This window comes from Castor canadensis, chromosome 12, assembly GCF_047511655.1.
Source record: "Castor canadensis chromosome 12, mCasCan1.hap1v2, whole genome shotgun sequence".
NCBI classification, from domain to species: domain Eukaryota; kingdom Metazoa; phylum Chordata; class Mammalia; order Rodentia; family Castoridae; genus Castor; species Castor canadensis.
The window spans coordinates 75,817,524-75,837,445 of NC_133397.1; the positions used below are offsets into that span (position 1 = coordinate 75,817,524).

Consider the following 19,922-nt stretch of genomic DNA (forward strand, 5'->3'; position numbering starts at 1 on the left):
CCTGCAGATGGCAGTAAGGACTCTCCTGCAATGGGAAGGGAGCAGTCTTAATATATATGGAATAAGTTGTTCACTGTTGCCTCAGAATTAGATTCTAATGTATGGAACTCCTTAGAAACTAGATTTCTGGTTCAGTAGAACATTTGAGGACTCTAAAATGGATATTATTATAGTCAAGGGAAAGGCTCAACAACATTGAAAGTTCCTAAATGGCTTTAGAATCAAATTCAAATCTGGAACCTAGGTCATAGTAGATGCCAACTGGATATTGAGTGCCACCTCTGCAAAAGTTCCATGGACCTTAAAACTTTTTGTCTGGTAGCCTTCACTGTGTAGATGCCACACCAAGAACTAGGCCCGGAGGTTAGATCACTAGTTATGTGCCCATATTCTATAAAAGAGGGTAGTGTTTAATCTTTTTGGGCTGTAGAGACCGATACCAGTTTTTGTGGGTAGTGGCCATGATTTCTTTTTAATAAAATGGATTAGGTGCAGTTCTGTAACATTTGTGATGTATTTTCACATTGCAGCACAGATGTGTGCATACAGGTAACACATGCCTAAGTATACCAGATGATACAGACTTTACTGTTGGTCATGGTGAAAACAGTTTAGAAAGCACTGAAATGGTATGTGCTATGAGGTGGAATCTCCAGCATGGATGGGCAGGGCCAGTTTTATAGAATCTCTTAAGACTTTAAAGGTGAAATGGAATTTTACTAGCAAAAAGGGTATGCTTGATTTGGTTGATGTAAAGCTATCTGCTAGGATACAGGACAATGAAAAGGTACACAAGATCTGGGCAGTGAATAAGCCTTCAGCCTGGCCCAGGTTTGGGCCTATTACAAAGCACTGTCCAGATGAACCTGCTGTGGACTTTTCAGATGATTTAGTAATGCTGGGGATCAACCCCAAGAACGTATTTTCAGAGCTTAGCAATATTTAAGACTTGAAAACTAAGAACGTCCAAGAGGAATAAAGGTGATGACAATTTTTTCCCATGACAACCTAGACTTTGCTGCTGGTACACTGATGGAGTAGTTCCTGTAACAATGGCCCCTTTACTGTCTCTTGCCTCAGAACTCTTCCAGAACCCATTCCATAAACTTAACCAAGCGACAGAAACCAAGGTTACCCCACCACATGGGTAAGAGCTGTAAATGGCCAGTGACACACCAGCCCCCCCCCGCACCAGATATATCAAATGGAAAGAAGCCTAGACCAGTGGGAATGGTGATCACTGGGCCTGATGAAGATAACTTGACATGTAAGCCTTTTTATTTTCCTTTTAACTCAAATGATATTTTCTGTACCAAGTTAAGGCAAGTTACTTTAAAACTGGTGGGACAACCTATTTAGGACTTGGAGACTACTTTATCCAGAACCTTTAAGAGACCAAATGATTTAATACAAAGTAGCCTGCCTCAAAAGAAATAAGCTGAAGTGAAACTGATCTTCCCTAACTTCCCAGTACTGTACCTTTCCCCCAACTTGGCTCTTTGCATTTCATCTCCTTGATGTAGAGCTGAGATCCCTTTTGACTTTAAGGGCTGTAGAGGATACCTCAGGCAGACTGAGCTGGACTAGGCATGAGGAAAAACAAGGTCTGACAGTATCATCCCATTTCCTAATTAGTAATGGGGGTGCAGAGCTTTGTTAGAACTGTGTACTAATATTTGAGAACCAGCTGTTATTTTTGTCTTATTTTGTTAAGCTAAGATCAATCACTCCTGGTAAACTCAAATAATCACATCTGAAGGGAGGCTCTCAGGACTCCAAGAGAAATTAGATTTTCTGGCAATCTCTTCAGATTTTTCTGTGAATAAAATGTTAATTACACTCACTTCTAATATAACAAATATGTAAGTTTAGGTTTGCAAGTAAATGTATTTTGCAATTTCATGTCATTCCAAAGGGAAAGAAAGACTGAATTCAGAACAGCCTGTTATCTCCACATAGAAATTTCCTAACCTCCAGTTAGTGCCCAGTGTGCCTCTTCCTTGGGAGATCAAGGGCAGTTCACAAAGCAGGAGCGCCCATCAGAGAAACTCAGTGTATTTTATCTATTTGCAAGGGAACTCGAGCATTAACATCATCTCAGGCCAAAGATGGACATACGTACTGTACCCCCAAATCAAAAAACAAGGTGAATGGTGTGCAGAGATCTGAATCTACACATGTACACTTACCAGAAACATAAACTAACTCCCTCATGATATGCAGATACATTGCTTGGAGAGGGGAGAGTGGCTCCTTAGTAATCTTATGAACACATAACCCCCACAAAATTTTAATTAAAAAACCGGCAATGTTTTTACTTAGAGATGGTAATTTTTAAGGAGTAAAAATAAAGTCAACAGGTAGGAATTAATGTTTACCCAGTATGCAGTTGTTCTAGTCTTTAGCAAGGGGAACTGAGAATTATCTGGGTCTTAGAGCAGTCCAAATGAAAAACACAAAATTAATTCGATTCCTTCAGTCAGATTTCAGAATCACTACCTCCACCCAAGTATTAGAAAACAGCATGAGTAGGAATGGTTTGAGAACTGCTTTATGTAGATGCATATAGATGTGTGTGTGCTGGGTCACAATAAAAAGTAGGTTTTTCTGTGGGTGGCAGTAAAAAAAGTTTGGGATGCAAGCTAATTCCTCATGCCTTCAAACCACTAAAATGTATCTCCAGCTATAACTACACTGGCGTTTTAAGGCTTGTACATCCCTCTCGATTCAACCAGCAGAAATCAATTCACCCAAACATTCAAAAGCCAAGAAGCAGGCCTTGGACTTCTGGTGACTCGTTCACAGCCTGGAAACTGGACAGAAGTTCCTACTTCTGCTTCTCGAGTTTTCTGCTCATATGACAAATTGGAAATGGTACTTTCTGAAAAGGGATAAGGTATTCAGTTTTCATCATGTTGCTTTATTCAGTTTACTCCAAGGGCAGAATCAAGAGTAGGGATCACAAACATTATTTTGATTGGCTCACAAGCCTGATCAGTAAAACCTGAAAAACAGGAAATGTTATACAAGTTGCAAAGGAAGCACTCCTGGAGTTCACAGACACGATAGCAAGTGGAACGATAATGCAACAGGTGTTAACATTTAGCACAGGACTGTAACCTGTTCTAGACAATTCTGGGACCCTTGTTGCAAACCCTTACATCACTGCTGATTTCCTTGGAAATGAAATAGGACGTTACACAACTCTTCCTACACCTTACTCTTGTTGCACTCGAGTGGTTCCTATTCCTACAGCACTGGCATATGCTGTCAAGATCTCCACTATCTGTTTAGTTTCTAGGGTCATTCGAGCTTCCTTCAGCCAGTCCTGTGCCACTCGTCTGGACTCCCCTTTCAGCTGATTGACAAACTTTGCTGCCAGCTCCAGGTCACCATGCTCAATGCAATAGGAGGCATATGACAGTAACTTAAATGTGTTTATGTCCTCAGGGTATAGCTCTGCCGGTGGCTTCAGTTGTTGTGATGGGAATAGGAGCAGGGACTGCAAATAGGAGAGGAAGTACTGGTACAAGCTATTTCTGGTTTCATCAATCATTGCTACCCTTCTGGCTAGTTTTTGGACAGCATAGAAACGGGCCCTCAGGGTCTCTTCACTGTAAACTCCCCGAGTCAGAGACTCTGGAGGAATAGCAGCAGTTAAAGCTTGGGCAAATTCATTATCAGAACAGTTGACTCTGATAGCCTCAACTGCACTCTCCAGCGGGACAGTACGCCTATCTGCAGATGAGGTCTTCATGCTGTATTTTAATGCCTCCACAGAAAGCCAGAGTTGGTGGGCTTTTCTGGCTTCTTCTTCAGCAACTGCATGACCTAGAAAGAAAAAAAGACATAGAAAAATGCTTTTCTCCACCTGATTCACATATATTCACAGAACAGATGCACTTTCAATAAGCTAAATCATACATGTGGATGATGAGGCCAGAGAGCCTCCTACAATCCACCTTCCCACTACACATTTCTGAGGTGTTCTTTCCTAGTTAGCCTCTTCATACGAGGCAATAAGGCAAGGCAGAGTTTGATGAGGACTTGTTTTTATTAAAGTCATGGAAAAAACTGGGAGGAAGTATAGAGTACAACTAAGTCTCTCTTCCTCCCCTCCATGAGACCCAGAACAATGCATGAAGTCATTTACATCTGCAGGCTCCCTAATTCAGATGTTTTTATCTTTAGTATTGAGAAAGAAACACATTATTCACATTTAAGGCCACCGGAAAATTTCCGCAAAAATCTGGAAGACTTCAAATGAACTTACTGAACTAGACCGGATGTTGACACTCCTTGAATACTGTGCTTATTTTTACTGATCTATGGTAAGATTCCATTACATCCCAAAGGAACTTATTTTGTCAGTGTCCTTGTTGCCAAGACATGTCCCTTCCAATGGAACACATAAAGGCCTCAACCTAACCATGTGGAGGGTAGATACAGTATTCAGTAAAAATCTCCAGCACTTATGGAAAGAACCTTGAGGCTACACTGGCCTTCACCTCCACTAGGGCACACACAACACAAGCAAAGAATGTGAGCTAAACTGCCTTGAAAATAGCGATCTCATGTCTCACATAGGTTTAAATTTTTAGATCTTTTTTATTTTTTGGCGGTACTGCAGTTAGAAGTCGGGACTCAGCCTGGTGCCTGCAAGGCAGACTCTTAACCACTTGAGCTGCAGCCCATTTTGCTTGAGCTATTTTTGCATATGGTCTTATGTTTATACCTAAGTCAGCCTAGACTGTGATTAGGTCCTCTTTTCTAATTTCCTCTCCTAACACTTTGTTGAAGCTTGTCAAATCTGGAGCCAGCTTTCTAAGAAATGAATAAAATTTAGTGGAGTGACTTTTATTACCTGTATTACCTGACATTCATCCATGCCCCCATTATTCTCTTAATAAGAGATTACTCTTAAGAAGCTGCTGCACTGAATAAGATTATAACAGATGATGCTCACTCTGAACAGCCTGCTCAATTCCTCTCAGTCTTGCATAGGCAGTGTTTATATCCAGAGTAAAGTTGTCAACTTGCTCTTGACTGAGACGACGAAACTCTAATTCTTTTTCAGAAAGTTTCTCACACAGACCCTGAAATAAAACAAAATTGTTCCATGTATGTCACCTACCTGGATACTAATCTCTCAGCAACTGTTACTTCCTGAAGCAATGAAAGCCTTTAAAATCTCAAGCAACTGCATTGTGTATAAGGTTTCAAAACTTCTGACTCACATTTGATACATAATTCTCTATAAATTTTCTGATGGGATCTAATTGAGTTTTTACAGTCAGACTTTAAATTGCCAACTTTAGAAATTATTGTATTGCCACCCAAACATCATATCTGATCATGAACATGCAGGCATCACTGGCAACTCTCCCCCTATTCTTCGACAGTCCCAGAATACATTAAAAGGAAAGGAGAAAGGTGAGGGATGTAGCCTGGAATATGGGATGCCCTGGATTTGGTCCCCAGTACCATCAAAACAAAACCAAAGCTGGGTGCTTGTGGATCTTGCCTATAATCCTAGCTACTCAGGAGGCAGAGATCAGGAGGATCACACTTGGAAGCCAGCCTGGGTAGTTTGTAAGACCCTATCTTGAAAAAATAGGGCTGGTGGAGTGGGTCAAGATGAAGGCCCTGAGTTCAAGTCCCAGGTATTAAGAACGTAAGTGAGGAGGGGAATGAAGGCCTCACCTGCTCAAATTCATACTTCAGTTCCTGCTCTTGCACCCGAAGGACGTCTCGTAAATGATCAGTGTGGGCAGCTGCTTGTCGGCGAAGCTGGGTTCTCATTTCATTCTCCATAGCATCTCTGACTTCCTCTACCTGTGAAACCAAACCCAGAAATGATTAGGTAGTTCTCAATTGAAAGAGAAGGACTAATAAGACACTGGTGACAGCAGCTTCCATGTCCTAAATCCACCATTATTTTACTCCCTTTTTTTTTTTCTATGGGATGTTTGAACTCATGGCTTTGTGCTTGCAAGGCAGTCGCACCTCCAGCTCCTGTATTTCTTGTATGAATCAGACACCTGAACACTGGAAGGCAACTCAAATAAGGTCACACAGCTGTGGCAAAAATCAAATTTCAAACATGGCTCTCTCTGACCACAAAACTTGTGCTTCCTCCTGATTACCAGGCTGCCTGCTATATAGAACAAACACTGTCATTTCCTGAATCACACATCCCCTTGAGAAGTAAATACTTCTAACTCAGAAAAGAAATAACTAGGTAGACATAGGATCAAACCTAGCATCACCATAACCATCTCTGTGTGACCTTGGGGATTTTCAAGTCTCCATTTTCTCAGCTGTGAACAAATGCTTACTTTGAAAAATCATGAAGAAAATAAGAATCTGGCAGTTACTGAACACGATTTCTTTTAAAGCTTCATTGAAACACTTTATTTTAACATGAATTTAGATTCAGTGTGGGCCAAATCAAACCAAAAATATAAAAAACTCATCATGTCATGGGTTATAATACAAATTATTTAACACTGATTATTTTGAATTCATTACTCATATTTTTCTCAGAAACAACATAAATCAATAAGTCCACTCAGTGTTTAGGAAGTGTTGGTCCTGTGCTTACCAGAGCGTACTACATGCTTTTAACCAACAGTTCGCAGGGCAGACAAATGTCTTCTCAGGAAATGTCCACTTAATGGAGGAAGCAGACACTTGAGATTGTGATGCTTGTTTCCAAGTAAGAATTTGAGGAGAGGGCCTGTTGCAAAGCATTAACTCCTGTTCAACCTCTTTTTCCCTTTTATGTTTAAAAGAAACAGGGTACTATGGCAGACTGATCCAGAGGTTCTGTTTTAGACTAAAGGGGTTGGAAAGTCCTTCCTGAAAAGGTGACATCTAAGTTTAGACATAAGGTTTAAAGAGAGCAGCCAAAACAATGTGGTGAGCAGAGAAAGCATAAAGGGCCAAGAGATAGTGAAGAGTCAGGCATGGTGGTACACACCTGTAATCTTAGCTACTCAGGTGGCCGACATAAGAGTTGGGCACCAGTGGCTAACATCTGTAAACCTAGTTACTCAGGAGGCAGAGATTAGGAGGACCTCAGCTGGAGGATAGCCCTGGGCAAACAGTACATGAGACCCTACCTCGAAAATACCTAACACAAACAAGGACTGCTGGAGTGGCTCAAGAGGTAAAGTGCCTATCTAGCCAGCATGAGATCCTGAGGTCAGGCTCCAGTATTGCCCCCTCTCAAAACAATAATAAACTACTCAACACATAGAAGGGCTGGCAGAGTGGCTCAAGAGATAGAGTGCCTCCTAGCAAATGTGAGGCCCTGAGTTCAAACCCAGCACCGTTAAAAATAAAAAGGAGGTAGAGACAGAAGGACTGATGTTCAAGAGCAGCCCAGGTACAAATGAGACCTTATTTTAAAAATAAAAGGAAAAGGTTTGGGGGTGTGGCTCAAGTGGTCAAGCTCTTGCCTAGCAAACTTGAGGCCCTGTGTCCAATCCCCAGTAACTGAGGGAGAATGTGATATAGTCAAGACACAGAAAATGAGGGGTATCCTGGCTAATGGAAGGAAGGCATAAGATTAAAAGGCCTTTTGGCATTGGCTAAGAATTTAGATTTTTGGAGCCAGGTGTGGTGGCAAACGTGTAATTCTAGGACTGGGGAGGCTAAGGCAGGAGAATCAAGAGTTCAAGACCAGCATGGGCTACATAGCAATACCCTGTCTCAAAAACAACAACAAAAAAAAAGAATTTGGATTTTACGATAAATGAAACAGGTAGTCACTGGAGGATTTTCATTAGTGTAGCATCTGATTAGACTCTTACAAGAACCATGAAAATAGATATGAGAGCTGGGTCTGAAAACAGGGAAACTGCTAAGATGATAACTTCAACTAAGGTAGTGGTAATGGAAAAGGAAAGTGAACAGGTTTAGGATTTACTGTGGATGCAGAACTGTTAGTCTGTCACTGGACTAGATGTGAAATTGATGAGGAATAACTAAGCATAATCCTGGCTTAAATAACCCAGTAGATGGTGATTTACTTAGAAGCTACTCTAGTAGCTGGGATATAGGTTGAAATGAATCAAGAAATCTGTTTTGAACACATTGAACTTAAAATAACTACTTAAAACCAAGCTGGGGATGTGAAGTATGCTGATGGTAAGAAATCTGAAGTGAAAGCAGAAGTCACAGACTGAGACATTAGCAGATATAGAGGGTATTTAAATTCCACAGCCAAAGGATGAGAAAAGACCACTTGGAGAAAGTTCAGGTGAGAAAAGGTTTCAGAACCAATAGCAGGGATGTCAGTACTTGAGAAGCTGGGCAAGAGGTCAAGGCCAGCAAGGTGGGAGAAAGGCCAGGAGGGTATGGGGTCTGGCAAGCTAGAAAGAAAGCACTTCAAAGGTGGGATAAATGGTAAGTTTCCTATGTCAGACTGAATGCCACATTCAACAGATGATGTGTCCCAAAACATTGCTCTTTCATCTTTTTTTCTTTGTGTGTGTGTGTGTGAGACTGGGTTTGAACTCAGGGTTTCAAGCTTGCGAGGCAGGCACTCTGCCAACTGAGCCACACCTCCAGCCCTCATCCATTTTTAACCACTAACCACCTAACATGACTGATAGAAAAATATATTCAAAAGTTAACAGAGATTCTTTCAGCCCTGCTTTAAGGGACAGAAGCTCTGGATAATCCTGGATAACAGATGCCTATTACTTTCTTACACTTTTGCATCTGCTCAGCATAACAGAACTCTGCTAAACCAATCCTTCCCTAAAAGGACTAACTCCACTCTAAACATGGGTTTGAAAAGACTTACATCTAGTATTTTAAAGCCAGTAACTGCCAGTATTATCTGTAGAAGACAATCAAGTTAGTGTTGCTTTAAATGTTAAGCCATGATTTTCATTTGCACCTTTCTGTCCTGTTCAGCCTGTATTTCACCTCTGTGGTGTTCTAATGCTTTAGCCACTGCAGAGTCAAATGCCCGCTTTTCTTCCAGCTTTTGTTTTTCCAAGGCTAATGCAATGTGCTGCTTCTCTATGGCTTTCTGTTGTGCTAGTTCTCTATTTAGTTGGTCAATGCGACGATGTGCATGAGCAATCAGGGAGTTTAGATCATCAGTAGACAGCTTATCAGCTAAAAAGATAACCACATCAAAAAGTTAGTAACTTCAACAAAATTATAAGTAACTGCAAGGGAATTTGCTTCATTTGGCTGTAATTTTACAACTGGGAAAAAAAAAAGCAAAAGGTAGTTAAATTTTCTAATTCAGTCAGAAATAGTGTATAGTAATTAAGGATTTGTCAATTCCAAGCAAAGTAATATAGGCATCACATAATTTCATGGAACCAAATTAGTTGTTCTAATCTGACTTAATTGTAAGCTGAATTTCTAATTTATTCTAATTTTGTTTCTAAAGACAAAGCCTACAGATACAATCAATTCTATACTTTCCATCATGTATATCTATGTTAATTATAACAGGCACCCAATTAAAGACTGTTTTCTGCTAAAACTCAAATTAACATTCTCAGACATTTCCTTAACAAGAGTTTTGTTTCATTTTATAAATATGTATTTTCTAGGATAGTGATCTTCAACCAGGGATGCCTATCAAATTACTTGTAGAATTTTTAAAAATATTCATGCCCAAATACCCTCATTAAGGGCTAAATCATGTAGGGTATTAAAAAACAAAAAGGAGAAGAAAGGAAGAAGAAGAATGGCTCCAACATCAAAATACAAAATGTCAGTATTTCCAATTTTTTTAATTATATAATTGTTGTCCTGGGGGTATATTATGACATTTACAAATGTGCTCACAATATATCTTAAATTCACCCCAAATGTGAGGATTTCTATATGGCAAATGATTCAGTTTCTCACAAAACAAGTAGAAAAGCAAAGATGGCATTTAGAGATTCATTGAACAAATCCAATGCATGGGACTTCTTTGGATATTGATCTGAATATAAACTGTAAAAATTAATTTTATGAAATAATGAGTATTTGAACACTGAATTATAATAGTAAGGAATTAAGTTTTAGACATAATAATGGTATAATGATTTTAAAAACATACTGAAAGCATTTATAAGTGAAAAGATATTTGAAGTTTGCTTCAAAATAAGAGGTTGTGAATATATGAGACAAAACTGGTCTTGCATTGGTAATTATTCAAGTTGGATGATGGATCCATGAGAGTTTACTTTTCAATGTTTGAAATTCTCTAAAATAACAAATTAAGCAAATCACCACTCTACCTACCTACCTACCTATCTGTAATTTACACCCACACACCTTTCTTGTCTACAGATTCTGAACACTTAAAATGTTCCTGAAAAATACATGAATGCCCAAAATACTCAATTTGGATTTATCACATGTAACATAATTCTACTTGCTATTTTTTTTACATGGCTTAATATAAGAATCATGGGTTCAATGAAGACATAAATCTTTTTTAAGACTCAAGCCAAATGCCTTTAAACATAAAATACATGTAATTACTCACCTAAGTCAGAAATGCCTACAAAGAAAGAGAAGGATAGTTACTGATCATTAATTAGGAACATCCAAAGGGAAACAAAAAGGAAACAGATATGCTGGGAGCTGGTGGCTCACGCATATAATCCTAGTTACTCAGGAAGCAAAACAAGGTTCGAAGACAGCCTAGGGAAATAGTTCTCCAGATCCTGTCTTGATAATACCCAACACAAAAATGGACTGGTAGAGTGGCTTAAGTGGTAAAGTGACTCCCTGTCAAGCATGGGGACCTGAGTTCAAACTCCCCCACAAAAAAAAGAACCAGATATTTTAATATTGGAAAACAAAGTAAGTTTATTTCCTAAAATTTAAAGAGATTATAAAACAGTATATATCAAGGTAAATTAGTTTTGGTTTCAAGGGACTCATCTCTATTTTCCCAAAAACAATCAACTTAGCTTTTGCATATAAATTACAAATTTTCTTGGGAGTAAATTTCATTTGAGAGTGAAATTTTACTTATTTAGTAAAATACTAAGTTACAGACACTACATTAAGTCACAGTCTTGACTGAAATTTCAAATACTTAAGGAATTAATCCACTTTTTCTTTTTTTTTGGTTGAGACAGGCTCTTCCTATGTCTTGCAACCTTCCTGCCTCAGCCTTCCAAATGCTAGGATTACAGATGCATGCCACCACATACAGCTTCTTTGGGAATTTTAACAGTAAACTCCAGCTTAAATTTACATTAAACCTATGCAAATTAGCCGAAGAACTATGACTGCCTGGTTTGAGGGTAAAAAAGAAAAAAAAAAACGTTCTGAAATTTGAATGATGCTCCCCATGATGATCACAAGGACCAAAGTGTGAAACATTAATAGGAAATAGACCGGCAGCAAATCTCAGTAAGAGCTTCTTAACATCCTGAATTTCTTCATGACCTTTGAGTCCAACAAATTGAAAGTATTTTTCCTCAAAAATGGCTCTAAAAGTCAGTTGCTTAATCTGGAGTTTAAACGAAGGATAAAGATCTATCCCAGTGTTGCAGGAAAGACCGGCAAAGTAGGACAAGGTGACACACAAACATTAATCTCAACACGGCACATAAATATGGTGTAGGTACTACAGGCTATAAGCCACGAAAGAGAGATACCCTGGCGTTCTCGCACCTCATTCTCTAACAGTGGCAAACCCACATGCACCTTCCCAGTACTGTCTCCTTCCTTCATTCATGGAGATGTCCATTCTGAGTCTGAGGGTATCATAAGCACTTCTTTGTATGTGACATATGCCTATATCCTTAATAATACTTATGCTTTGCATGTTCTAAGACTTCCTATTCTATGTAAGTGGCATCCTATTCTATGTATTCTTCTGTAGCTTTTTGTTTTTCTTTACATTTATATTTGAGACATATACTACTGGTTCATTTGAACTAACATATATGAGACATACTTAGCTGCTTACAGTTTTTCTTTTTAGTTCTGGGGACTAAAGCCAGGGCCTTGTCCATGTTCAGCCTATGCCACAGTGCCACAATGCATTTTTATATGAGCATAAACCTTAAGCATAGACCTGAGTTGAAATATTGGATCAGGGAATATATAAATCTTTAGCTTCACTAGACATTGTAAATCACAGCTCAACAAACCAACTGCTAAATGTCCCCTAGTGTCTTTCCTATTCTTCACTTTCAGTGCCATTGGCACGCATGTTAGGTGGCTCATATCAGTTCACCCTCAGATTACTGCAGCAGCATTTAAGCAGCGTCCTCATCCTTAGGCTTTGGTCCCTATACCCGCGATCTCATAAAAATGAATCTTCCAGGTGGGCATGGTAGCTCATGCATGTAATCCTAGCACTCAGAAGGTGAAGGAGAATGATAGCTACTTCGAGGCCAGCATGGACTACATGCTCAAAAAAACAAACAAAAAAAATTTTTCTGTTTATCACAATCATACTGTTCCTTTACTTAAAAGGCCAAAAGGGTGTTCCATGCTACCAATAAAAATAAAATCAATCAGAGTAAAGTGTAGATAGTGGGTAAGAAAGAAATCCTGGTTCTACCCCTCAACCTTGGGCCGGTTACTTAACCTCTTTGTATCTCAGTTTTCTCCTCTATAAATGGGGATAATAACAAACATTATCTCATAGGACTGTTGTGAACTTTAAATAGGTTAATATATGTCGAGTGCTTAAAACGCTTGTGCTTAACACAAGTGCTTAAAACACTATGTTCCATAGCATTCGGTATATTTAGTACTGTGCCCAGTTATGGAGAACACAGGAAGACTATTAAACAATGAAAACTTATAAGAGGGAAAGGGAGGGGGTGGGGGAAGGGGGGGAGTAATGACCCAATCATTGTATGTACATATGAATAAAGGAACTAAAATTAAAAAAAAAAAAAAAAAAGAAAATTTACAACTTACTGGAATAAGACCAAAATAATTCATAACACAAACCAGTACTGAGTTTTTTGGGGTTTTCTTCTTTTCTTGGTGGTATTGGGATTTGAATTCAGGTTCTCTCACACTAGCTAAGCAGGTGCTCTACCACTTGAATCACTCCACCAGCCCTTTTTTATGCTGGGTATTTTTGAGATAGGGTCTTGCTTTATTTTTTTTATTTCAGGCTGCCTTTGAACCATGATCCTTCTTATCTCTGCCCATAGCGAGGACTACAGGCGTGAGCCACTGGGAACTATCCTAATGAGTTTTAATAGGGTCTAGGGCCTAGCCATGTTCCTATTTTAGACATGGGGATGTCTATAGAGGGCTGGAGTAATCATGACATCATACACTATCTCTAGTGGTGCACAAGGAATCAGTAACACTGATTGGTTCTGCAGATGAAAACTGCATGACTATGGGCAGAAGTAAAATGAAAACCACCAAACACCATTTTTTTGTCCTTCAAATTCTATTATAATGATGGCTGGGGCCATTGGTCAAGTGGCAGAGCACCTGCCTAGCAAGCAGAAGGCCTTGAGTTCAAACCCCACCTCAAATTTTATCATGAAAATGTATACTACATTTAAAATATTAGAAAATTAAACAGATATTGCCAAAAACATACTGCAAGTGACTTTAACTTTTTAAATGACATGTTTATTTAGCACAGGGTTTCTCAACCTTGGCAGTACTGACTTTCTGGGCCAGATAATTCTTTACTGTGAATACTAGTCTGTACCATAGTATACTTGACAGCATCTCAAGCTGCTAGATGCTGGTAACAGCCCCCAACTGTGTTATCCAAATTATCTCCAGATGTCCTCTGGGAGGCAAAATGACCTGGGTTAAGAACAACTGTTGTAGTATCTTCATGCTTTACAATGTGGCTCTCCACAACCCCACCCTCCCACACCCCGTCCCCTAGCAGATGCACCGGATCCCTGATTCACTGCCAAAGTTCACTGCAGTCTAAGCTTTTGCAAGTGGGGAACCAGAGTCAGTTTCTATCCATGGGATTTTAGGGTCCCTAGGTAAATTCTCAACAGAGTGTTATTGTCATAGAGTAGTCATAAGGTATGCCTTAAATAATTCATTACAGATACTTTTAAAGTAACAAAAGCTTTGATGGAGTCAAGGTTATAATATCACTCTAACTCACCTGGATTCCATACTTTTTTCATTCTTATTTTTTGAACAGCAGAGATTAGAATGGAATCATGAATTATGGAATTAAACACCGAATGAAATTCTGCTCCCCATGGTTAAAACTACAGTATTGTCACAGGTGTGTTATATCATGTTTGTGGTTGAAACAATGTACTATATACCAAAAGAGTTATGCCAGAGCATTTGGAACAGATGAACGGAGTTGAAACAGGTTGAAATTAGTGCTAAAAACTACAAAAAGGAAAAGTGCCAATACTTCCATGGTACTTACCCATCCCTTTCCACCCAGGAACAACTTCTGGAGTAATACTGTCCAGCTCCCGCCTGAAGTCATCCCGGGCTTGAACCACCAACTCATGATACTGAGATACAACCTTAGCCTCAGACTGAGCTGCTTGGACCTGAGGAAACACAAGGGTTAAATATAAGGGTGATGCTCAGTAAAAGGGGAACTATTTGAATGGGAACCAGTCAGAGGGGAAAGAACTACAGGAGAAGGTGATGGGGTACGGCAGGGGGCGGTTGAATATTATCAAACTATACTATATGCATGCATTAAAACAGAATAATGAAACTCACTAAAAATTATTTTAAAAGGGGGTATAGGAAACAATAATATAGAGGGGGCAAATATGATCAAATATATTACCTGCATTATGGAAATAACGAAAAATTCCTTTTGACTAATAATGTACATGTAGGAAAGGGAAGGAGGGAGGAAGAGAAAGCCTTGTCTATGTTTCCTTCTAATTCCTATTCAAATACCATGGACAGGCTCTTTCCCATCTAACTGTGCCCCCTTCTCCCTTTCTCTGGGTCCCAAGAAACCACCCTATAGATCACGTAAGTACAAAGAGAAGATCTGCTACAACATTATAGTTTTCCTAAGTGACAATAACTATTGACCAAAAACCATTACCTATTACAGAAAGTACTTAAGAGACAGGTGAATTTACTGAAGTTTCTGATACTTCTATCTTATGTGGTAGTGATATCCTTATTTCTGCATTGTAGTACACTTGTCTGGGGATGCCTGTAAATGTGTAAAATTGGATTGTATTTCTTAAGAGTACTTCACCAAAGATCAGTTTCATGAGCCATCCCTTCCTGAGATGTAAATGATAATTTGATTAAGTATCATATGGACACTTCACCACATTTAAAATGTAAACATTTTAGGGACTGGTGGAGTGGCTCAAGTGGTAGACTGCCTGCCTAGCAAGTGTGAGACCTTAAGTTCAAACCCTAGTACCACCAGAAAATAAAATGTGAACATTTTAAAACAAAAAAAAAAGAAAAAAAAACTAGAAGAAAATACCAACAATACTGGACAATCTATTTGGTACCCAAAGCAAGTGGTTTTTTGTTTTATTTTTTTGCAGTATTAGGGTTCAAACTCGGGGTCACCAATTATGTCATACTCCAGCCTCTCCCCTCCATTTTGCAGTTCTGGGATTTGAACTCAGGGCTTTGTGCTTACAAGGCAGGCGCTCTACTGCCTGAGGCAAGCCTCCAGCTCTCCTAGTCCTTTTTTGTTTTAGCTATTTTTCCAGATAGGATCTCAAATTTTTGCTTGGGTTGGCCCAGAACCATGACCCTCATAATCTTGGCCTACAGAGTAGCTAGAATTACAGACGTGAGTCACCACGCCTTGCCCCAAGAAAAGTTTTCAAAAATAGTAACAATTCCTTGCAGGTGAAAAATGGGCAGACAAGAGGAATCTTATTAATTTCCTGAATTCTGAAAATCCTTTCACCAATAGATTACATTTAAAAATATAAAACATTGTAAAGACTGAAAAATGTACCTTTTTGACCACATTATCCAGATCAACTATCATATTGTGGAGTTTGCCGTCTGCGGCAGTTATATGAGGTTTGGTCCCAGCAACTTCTTTTTTCTTTGCATTTTCAATTACACCTTTCATCTTCTCTAACTCTTCTCTGGAAACCAATTGAACAAAATTTAATATAACAAGATTTAATATAATTCCTTCCCAACCGTATTAAAGAGTTTTGATGTGAATACAACATACAATTGTTAAAAACTTGTGAAAGAAATATAATTTGAAAAAAAAACTTCTCAATGCTTTTTTATAGGCAGTAGGCACAGAAACTTTTTACCAACAGGTGAAAACCCTTAGCCAGAAGCTGTATCTACTACAGTGACCGAGAGAAGCAGCATGGTATATGGGACCCAGACTTCAGAAGAAGACAAACCTCCATTTAACTCCCCTAGGTGGGTCCTCATGTGCTGCACACACTTGACTAGGGATTAGAGGTCTTTATGAGAAGAATGTGGCACAGTGCCTTCCACGTATGAGTGCTCAATGAATGGCAGCCATATTGGAAGAGGCAAGGGAGGAGGCCAAGGGCCTCACTGAACAAGTAAGTAACGGGTCTTGAGAACCCCTTACAATTTGGAATATTTCAACAGACTTTGGTCTGCCTACGAGAAAATACAGAACTCAGCCAGACAAATGTCCCAGTGATGTGAACATAATGTCTTAAGTCTCCAAAAAGATATGCTGGCTTTATTAGAAGACTTCTCATTCTTTATCGATAATTTGTATGCTAAGAAAGATAGTAAAATTTTGAATGATAATTATCCCACTCATATTGATGAGAACCTTCACTGAAATGTAGGTTTCCATCTTAGAAGTTGATCTTATACTTGTTTCCATGCTTGACCCTAGTTTTAGCCAACTTCCAGGAATCAAGGTCCAGGCATAAAGCCAGATATACCCACTGCTTTGGTAATTAAGGTGCATATATTGTAACATTTTAAAAATTCTGATACAACCACCCAAAGCATTCCAGCAAAATCTTGAAATTACAGAAGAATCTCAATAAATGTGTAGACATCACCTAAGGCAATAATTCAAAGCAAACCTGATTTTTATATGAGATCCTTTATATCAGTTTCCGCCAATTTTATTTTTGTTTAAATATGTTTTTTAGCCTCTCATTATATTTTTATTTTATTACTTAATTTTTCAGCAGTACTAGAGTTTGAACTGAGGGCCTCAAGGCTTGCTAGGCAGGTGCTCTACAACCTGAGTCATGCCTCTAGTCCTTTATTGCTTTAGTTATTTTCAGTTAGGGTCTCATATATTTGCCCAGCGCCAGTCTGGGATCACAATCCTCCTACCTACAATCTCCCAAGTAGCTGGGGTCACAGGTACATGCCACCAACCACGCTTCTTGAGTGAGATGGGGTCTCACTAACTTTTTGCTGGAGCTGGTCCTGAACCACAGTCCTTCCAATCTCTGCTTCCCAAGTAGCTGGGATTATAGGCCTGAGCCAAAGAACCCAGACATCCTCTCTCCTTTTGCACCTCTTATGCCAATTCAGATCAAGCATACACAGAGAAGGGGGAGGGAAAGGTTTCTCTGCTTTCTCTTCGTTCAATACAGACAGTACAAAGAAAGCTCAGCCTAAGTAAAGGTCACCAAGAGGCCCTAATTACTTGTTAAAGTCCATGAGTAATTACTTGGCTTTGAGAAGGGCATCGGCAGCTTCATCTACTGCCTTTCTGCGTTCCTTCAAAGCACCCTCCACTGTGCGCCACTGAGCAGACTTCTTTTCACCTGAAATCTAAAACAAAAATATTTAATTATGTAAACATGATTAACTGGTATTATCATCATAGAAAAGGCCAAAAGATCAAATGCTAAAATGTGTAAAAATAAATTCAAAGGCAAAAATATATATATACAGTATTCCTCCAGAGTAAGAACTCATAATCTAAGGTTCATGACTGGGTATAAAGTCAATAACCATCTGGAATCAACTGTCCTTCCACAAAATGTTTAACAACAAAAGCAACAGTAGAAAATACGCAAATAACTGGAGGCTGAATAACACATTGCTCAATGATCAGTGGGTCATAGAAGAAATACGAAAGGAAATCAGAAAGTTTCTGGAAGCTAATGAAAATGAAAACACCACCTATCAGAACCTATGGGACACAGCAAAGGCAGTCCTAAGAGGAAAGTTTATAGCCATGAGTGCGTATATTAAAAGGACAGAAAGATCTCAAAAGACCTAATATGCTACATCTCAAACTCCTAGAAAAGTAAGAACAAGCAAAATCCAAAATAAGGAGAGAAATAATAAAAATAAGGACCGAAATTAATGAAACAGACCAAAAAAAACCCCAAAACATTATATTTTATATTAAAAAATATTTTTTATTTTTATATTATTGAAAAAATAAACAAGATTGACAAGCCCCTGGCAAATCTGACTAAAATGAGGAGGGAAAAGACCCAAATTAGTAAAATCAGAAATGAACAAGGAGAGATAACAACACACACTAAGGAAATCCAAGGCATTATCAGACATTACTTTCAGAACCTATATTCCAATAAATTGGAAAATCTTGAAGAAATGTACAAATTTCTAGATACTTATGACTGTACAAAACTGAACCAAGAGGACATTAACCACTTAAACAGATCTATAACACATAGAAATTGAAGCAGCAATAAAGAGTCTCCCAAAAAAGAAAAGTTCAGGACCTGACACATTCTCAGCTGAATTCTATCAGACCTTCAAAGAAGAACTAACACCAACACTCCTTAAACTTTTCCATGAAATAGAAAGGGAAGGAACACTGCCTAACTCATTCTATGAAGCCAGCATTACAATCATTCCAAAACCAGACAAGGACACATCCAAAAAGGAGAACTACAGGCCAATCTCCTTAATGAACATCAATGCAAAAATCCTCAATAAAAGAATGGCAAACCGAATCCAACAACATATGAGAAAGATCATTCATCATGACCAAGGCATCTTCATCCCAGGGATGCAGGGATGGTTCAATATATGCAAATCAGTAGATGTAATACAACACATGAATAGAAGCAAAGACAAAAACCACTTGATCATCCCACTAGATGCAGAAAAAGCCTTTGATAAGATCCAACACCATTTCATGATAAAAGCTCTAAGAAAACTAGAAACAGAAGGAATGTACATCAACATTATAAAGGCTACATACGACAAACCTACAGCAAACATCATACTTAATGGGGAAAAACTGAAATCATTTCCCCTAAAGTCAGGAACGAGACAAGGATGTCCACTCTCCCCACTCCTATTCAACACAGTCCTGGAATTCCTAGCCAGAGCAATAAGGCAAGAAGAAATAAAAGGAATACAAACAGGTAAAGAAATAGTCAAAGTATTTCTGTTTGCAGATGACATGATTCTATACCTCAAAGACCCAAAAAACTCCACCCAAAAACTCCGAGATACCAATTGCTTCAGCAATGTAGCAGGATACAAAGTCAACTTACAAAAATCAGTAGCCTTTCTATACACCAACAATGAACAAATTGAAAAAGAATACAGGAAAACAATTCCATTTACAATAGCCTCAAGAAAACCCCAAATACCTAGGAATAAACTTAACAAAGGATATAAACGACCTCTACAAGGAGAACTACAAACCACTGAAGAAAGAGATCGAGGAATACTACAGAAGATGGAAAGATCTCCTGTGCACATGGATTGGCAGAGTCAACATAGTAATGGCTATTCTACCAAAAGCAATCTACATGTTCAAGTAATGGCTATTCTACCAAAAGCAATCTACATGTTCAACGTCATTCCTATCAAAATCTCAATGACATTCATCACAGACATTGAAAAATCTACCCTGAAGTTCATTTGGAAACACAAAAGACTAGAATAGCCGAGGCAATACCAAGTAAAAAGAGTAACAATGCTGGAGGTATCACAATACCCGACTTCAAACTATACTACAGAGCCATAGCAATAAAACAGCATGGTACTGGCACAAAAAC

General features: G+C 38.7%; 1 protein-coding gene across 7 annotated transcripts in view; it reads right to left on the reverse strand.

Moving 5' to 3' along the window:
- Positions 1-2,899: 2,899 nt before the first annotated feature.
- The window catches only part of Immt (inner membrane mitochondrial protein), a 42,481-nt gene continuing 25,458 nt past the window's right edge, over positions 2,900-19,922 (reverse strand). For 4 of the 7 annotated variants that reach the window (XM_074050136.1, XM_074050133.1, XM_020179023.2 and 1 more), the window contains exons 8-15: positions 17,600-17,703; positions 15,914-16,049; positions 14,378-14,507; positions 10,514-10,528; positions 8,912-9,135; positions 5,704-5,835; positions 4,967-5,096; positions 2,900-3,831 (exon numbers count right to left, since the gene is read on the reverse strand). In XM_074050136.1, the coding sequence (XP_073906237.1) occupies positions 3,218-3,831; positions 4,967-5,096; positions 5,704-5,835; positions 8,912-9,135; positions 10,514-10,528; positions 14,378-14,507; positions 15,914-16,049; positions 17,600-17,703 (1,485 nt within the window). In that variant the 3' untranslated portion in view covers positions 2,900-3,217. The remainder of the gene's footprint in view (positions 3,832-4,966; positions 5,097-5,703; positions 5,836-8,911; positions 9,136-10,513; positions 10,529-14,377; positions 14,508-15,913; positions 16,050-17,599; positions 17,704-19,922) is intronic. The other 3 variants (XM_074050135.1, XM_074050134.1, XM_074050132.1) reach the window with 1 other exon arrangement.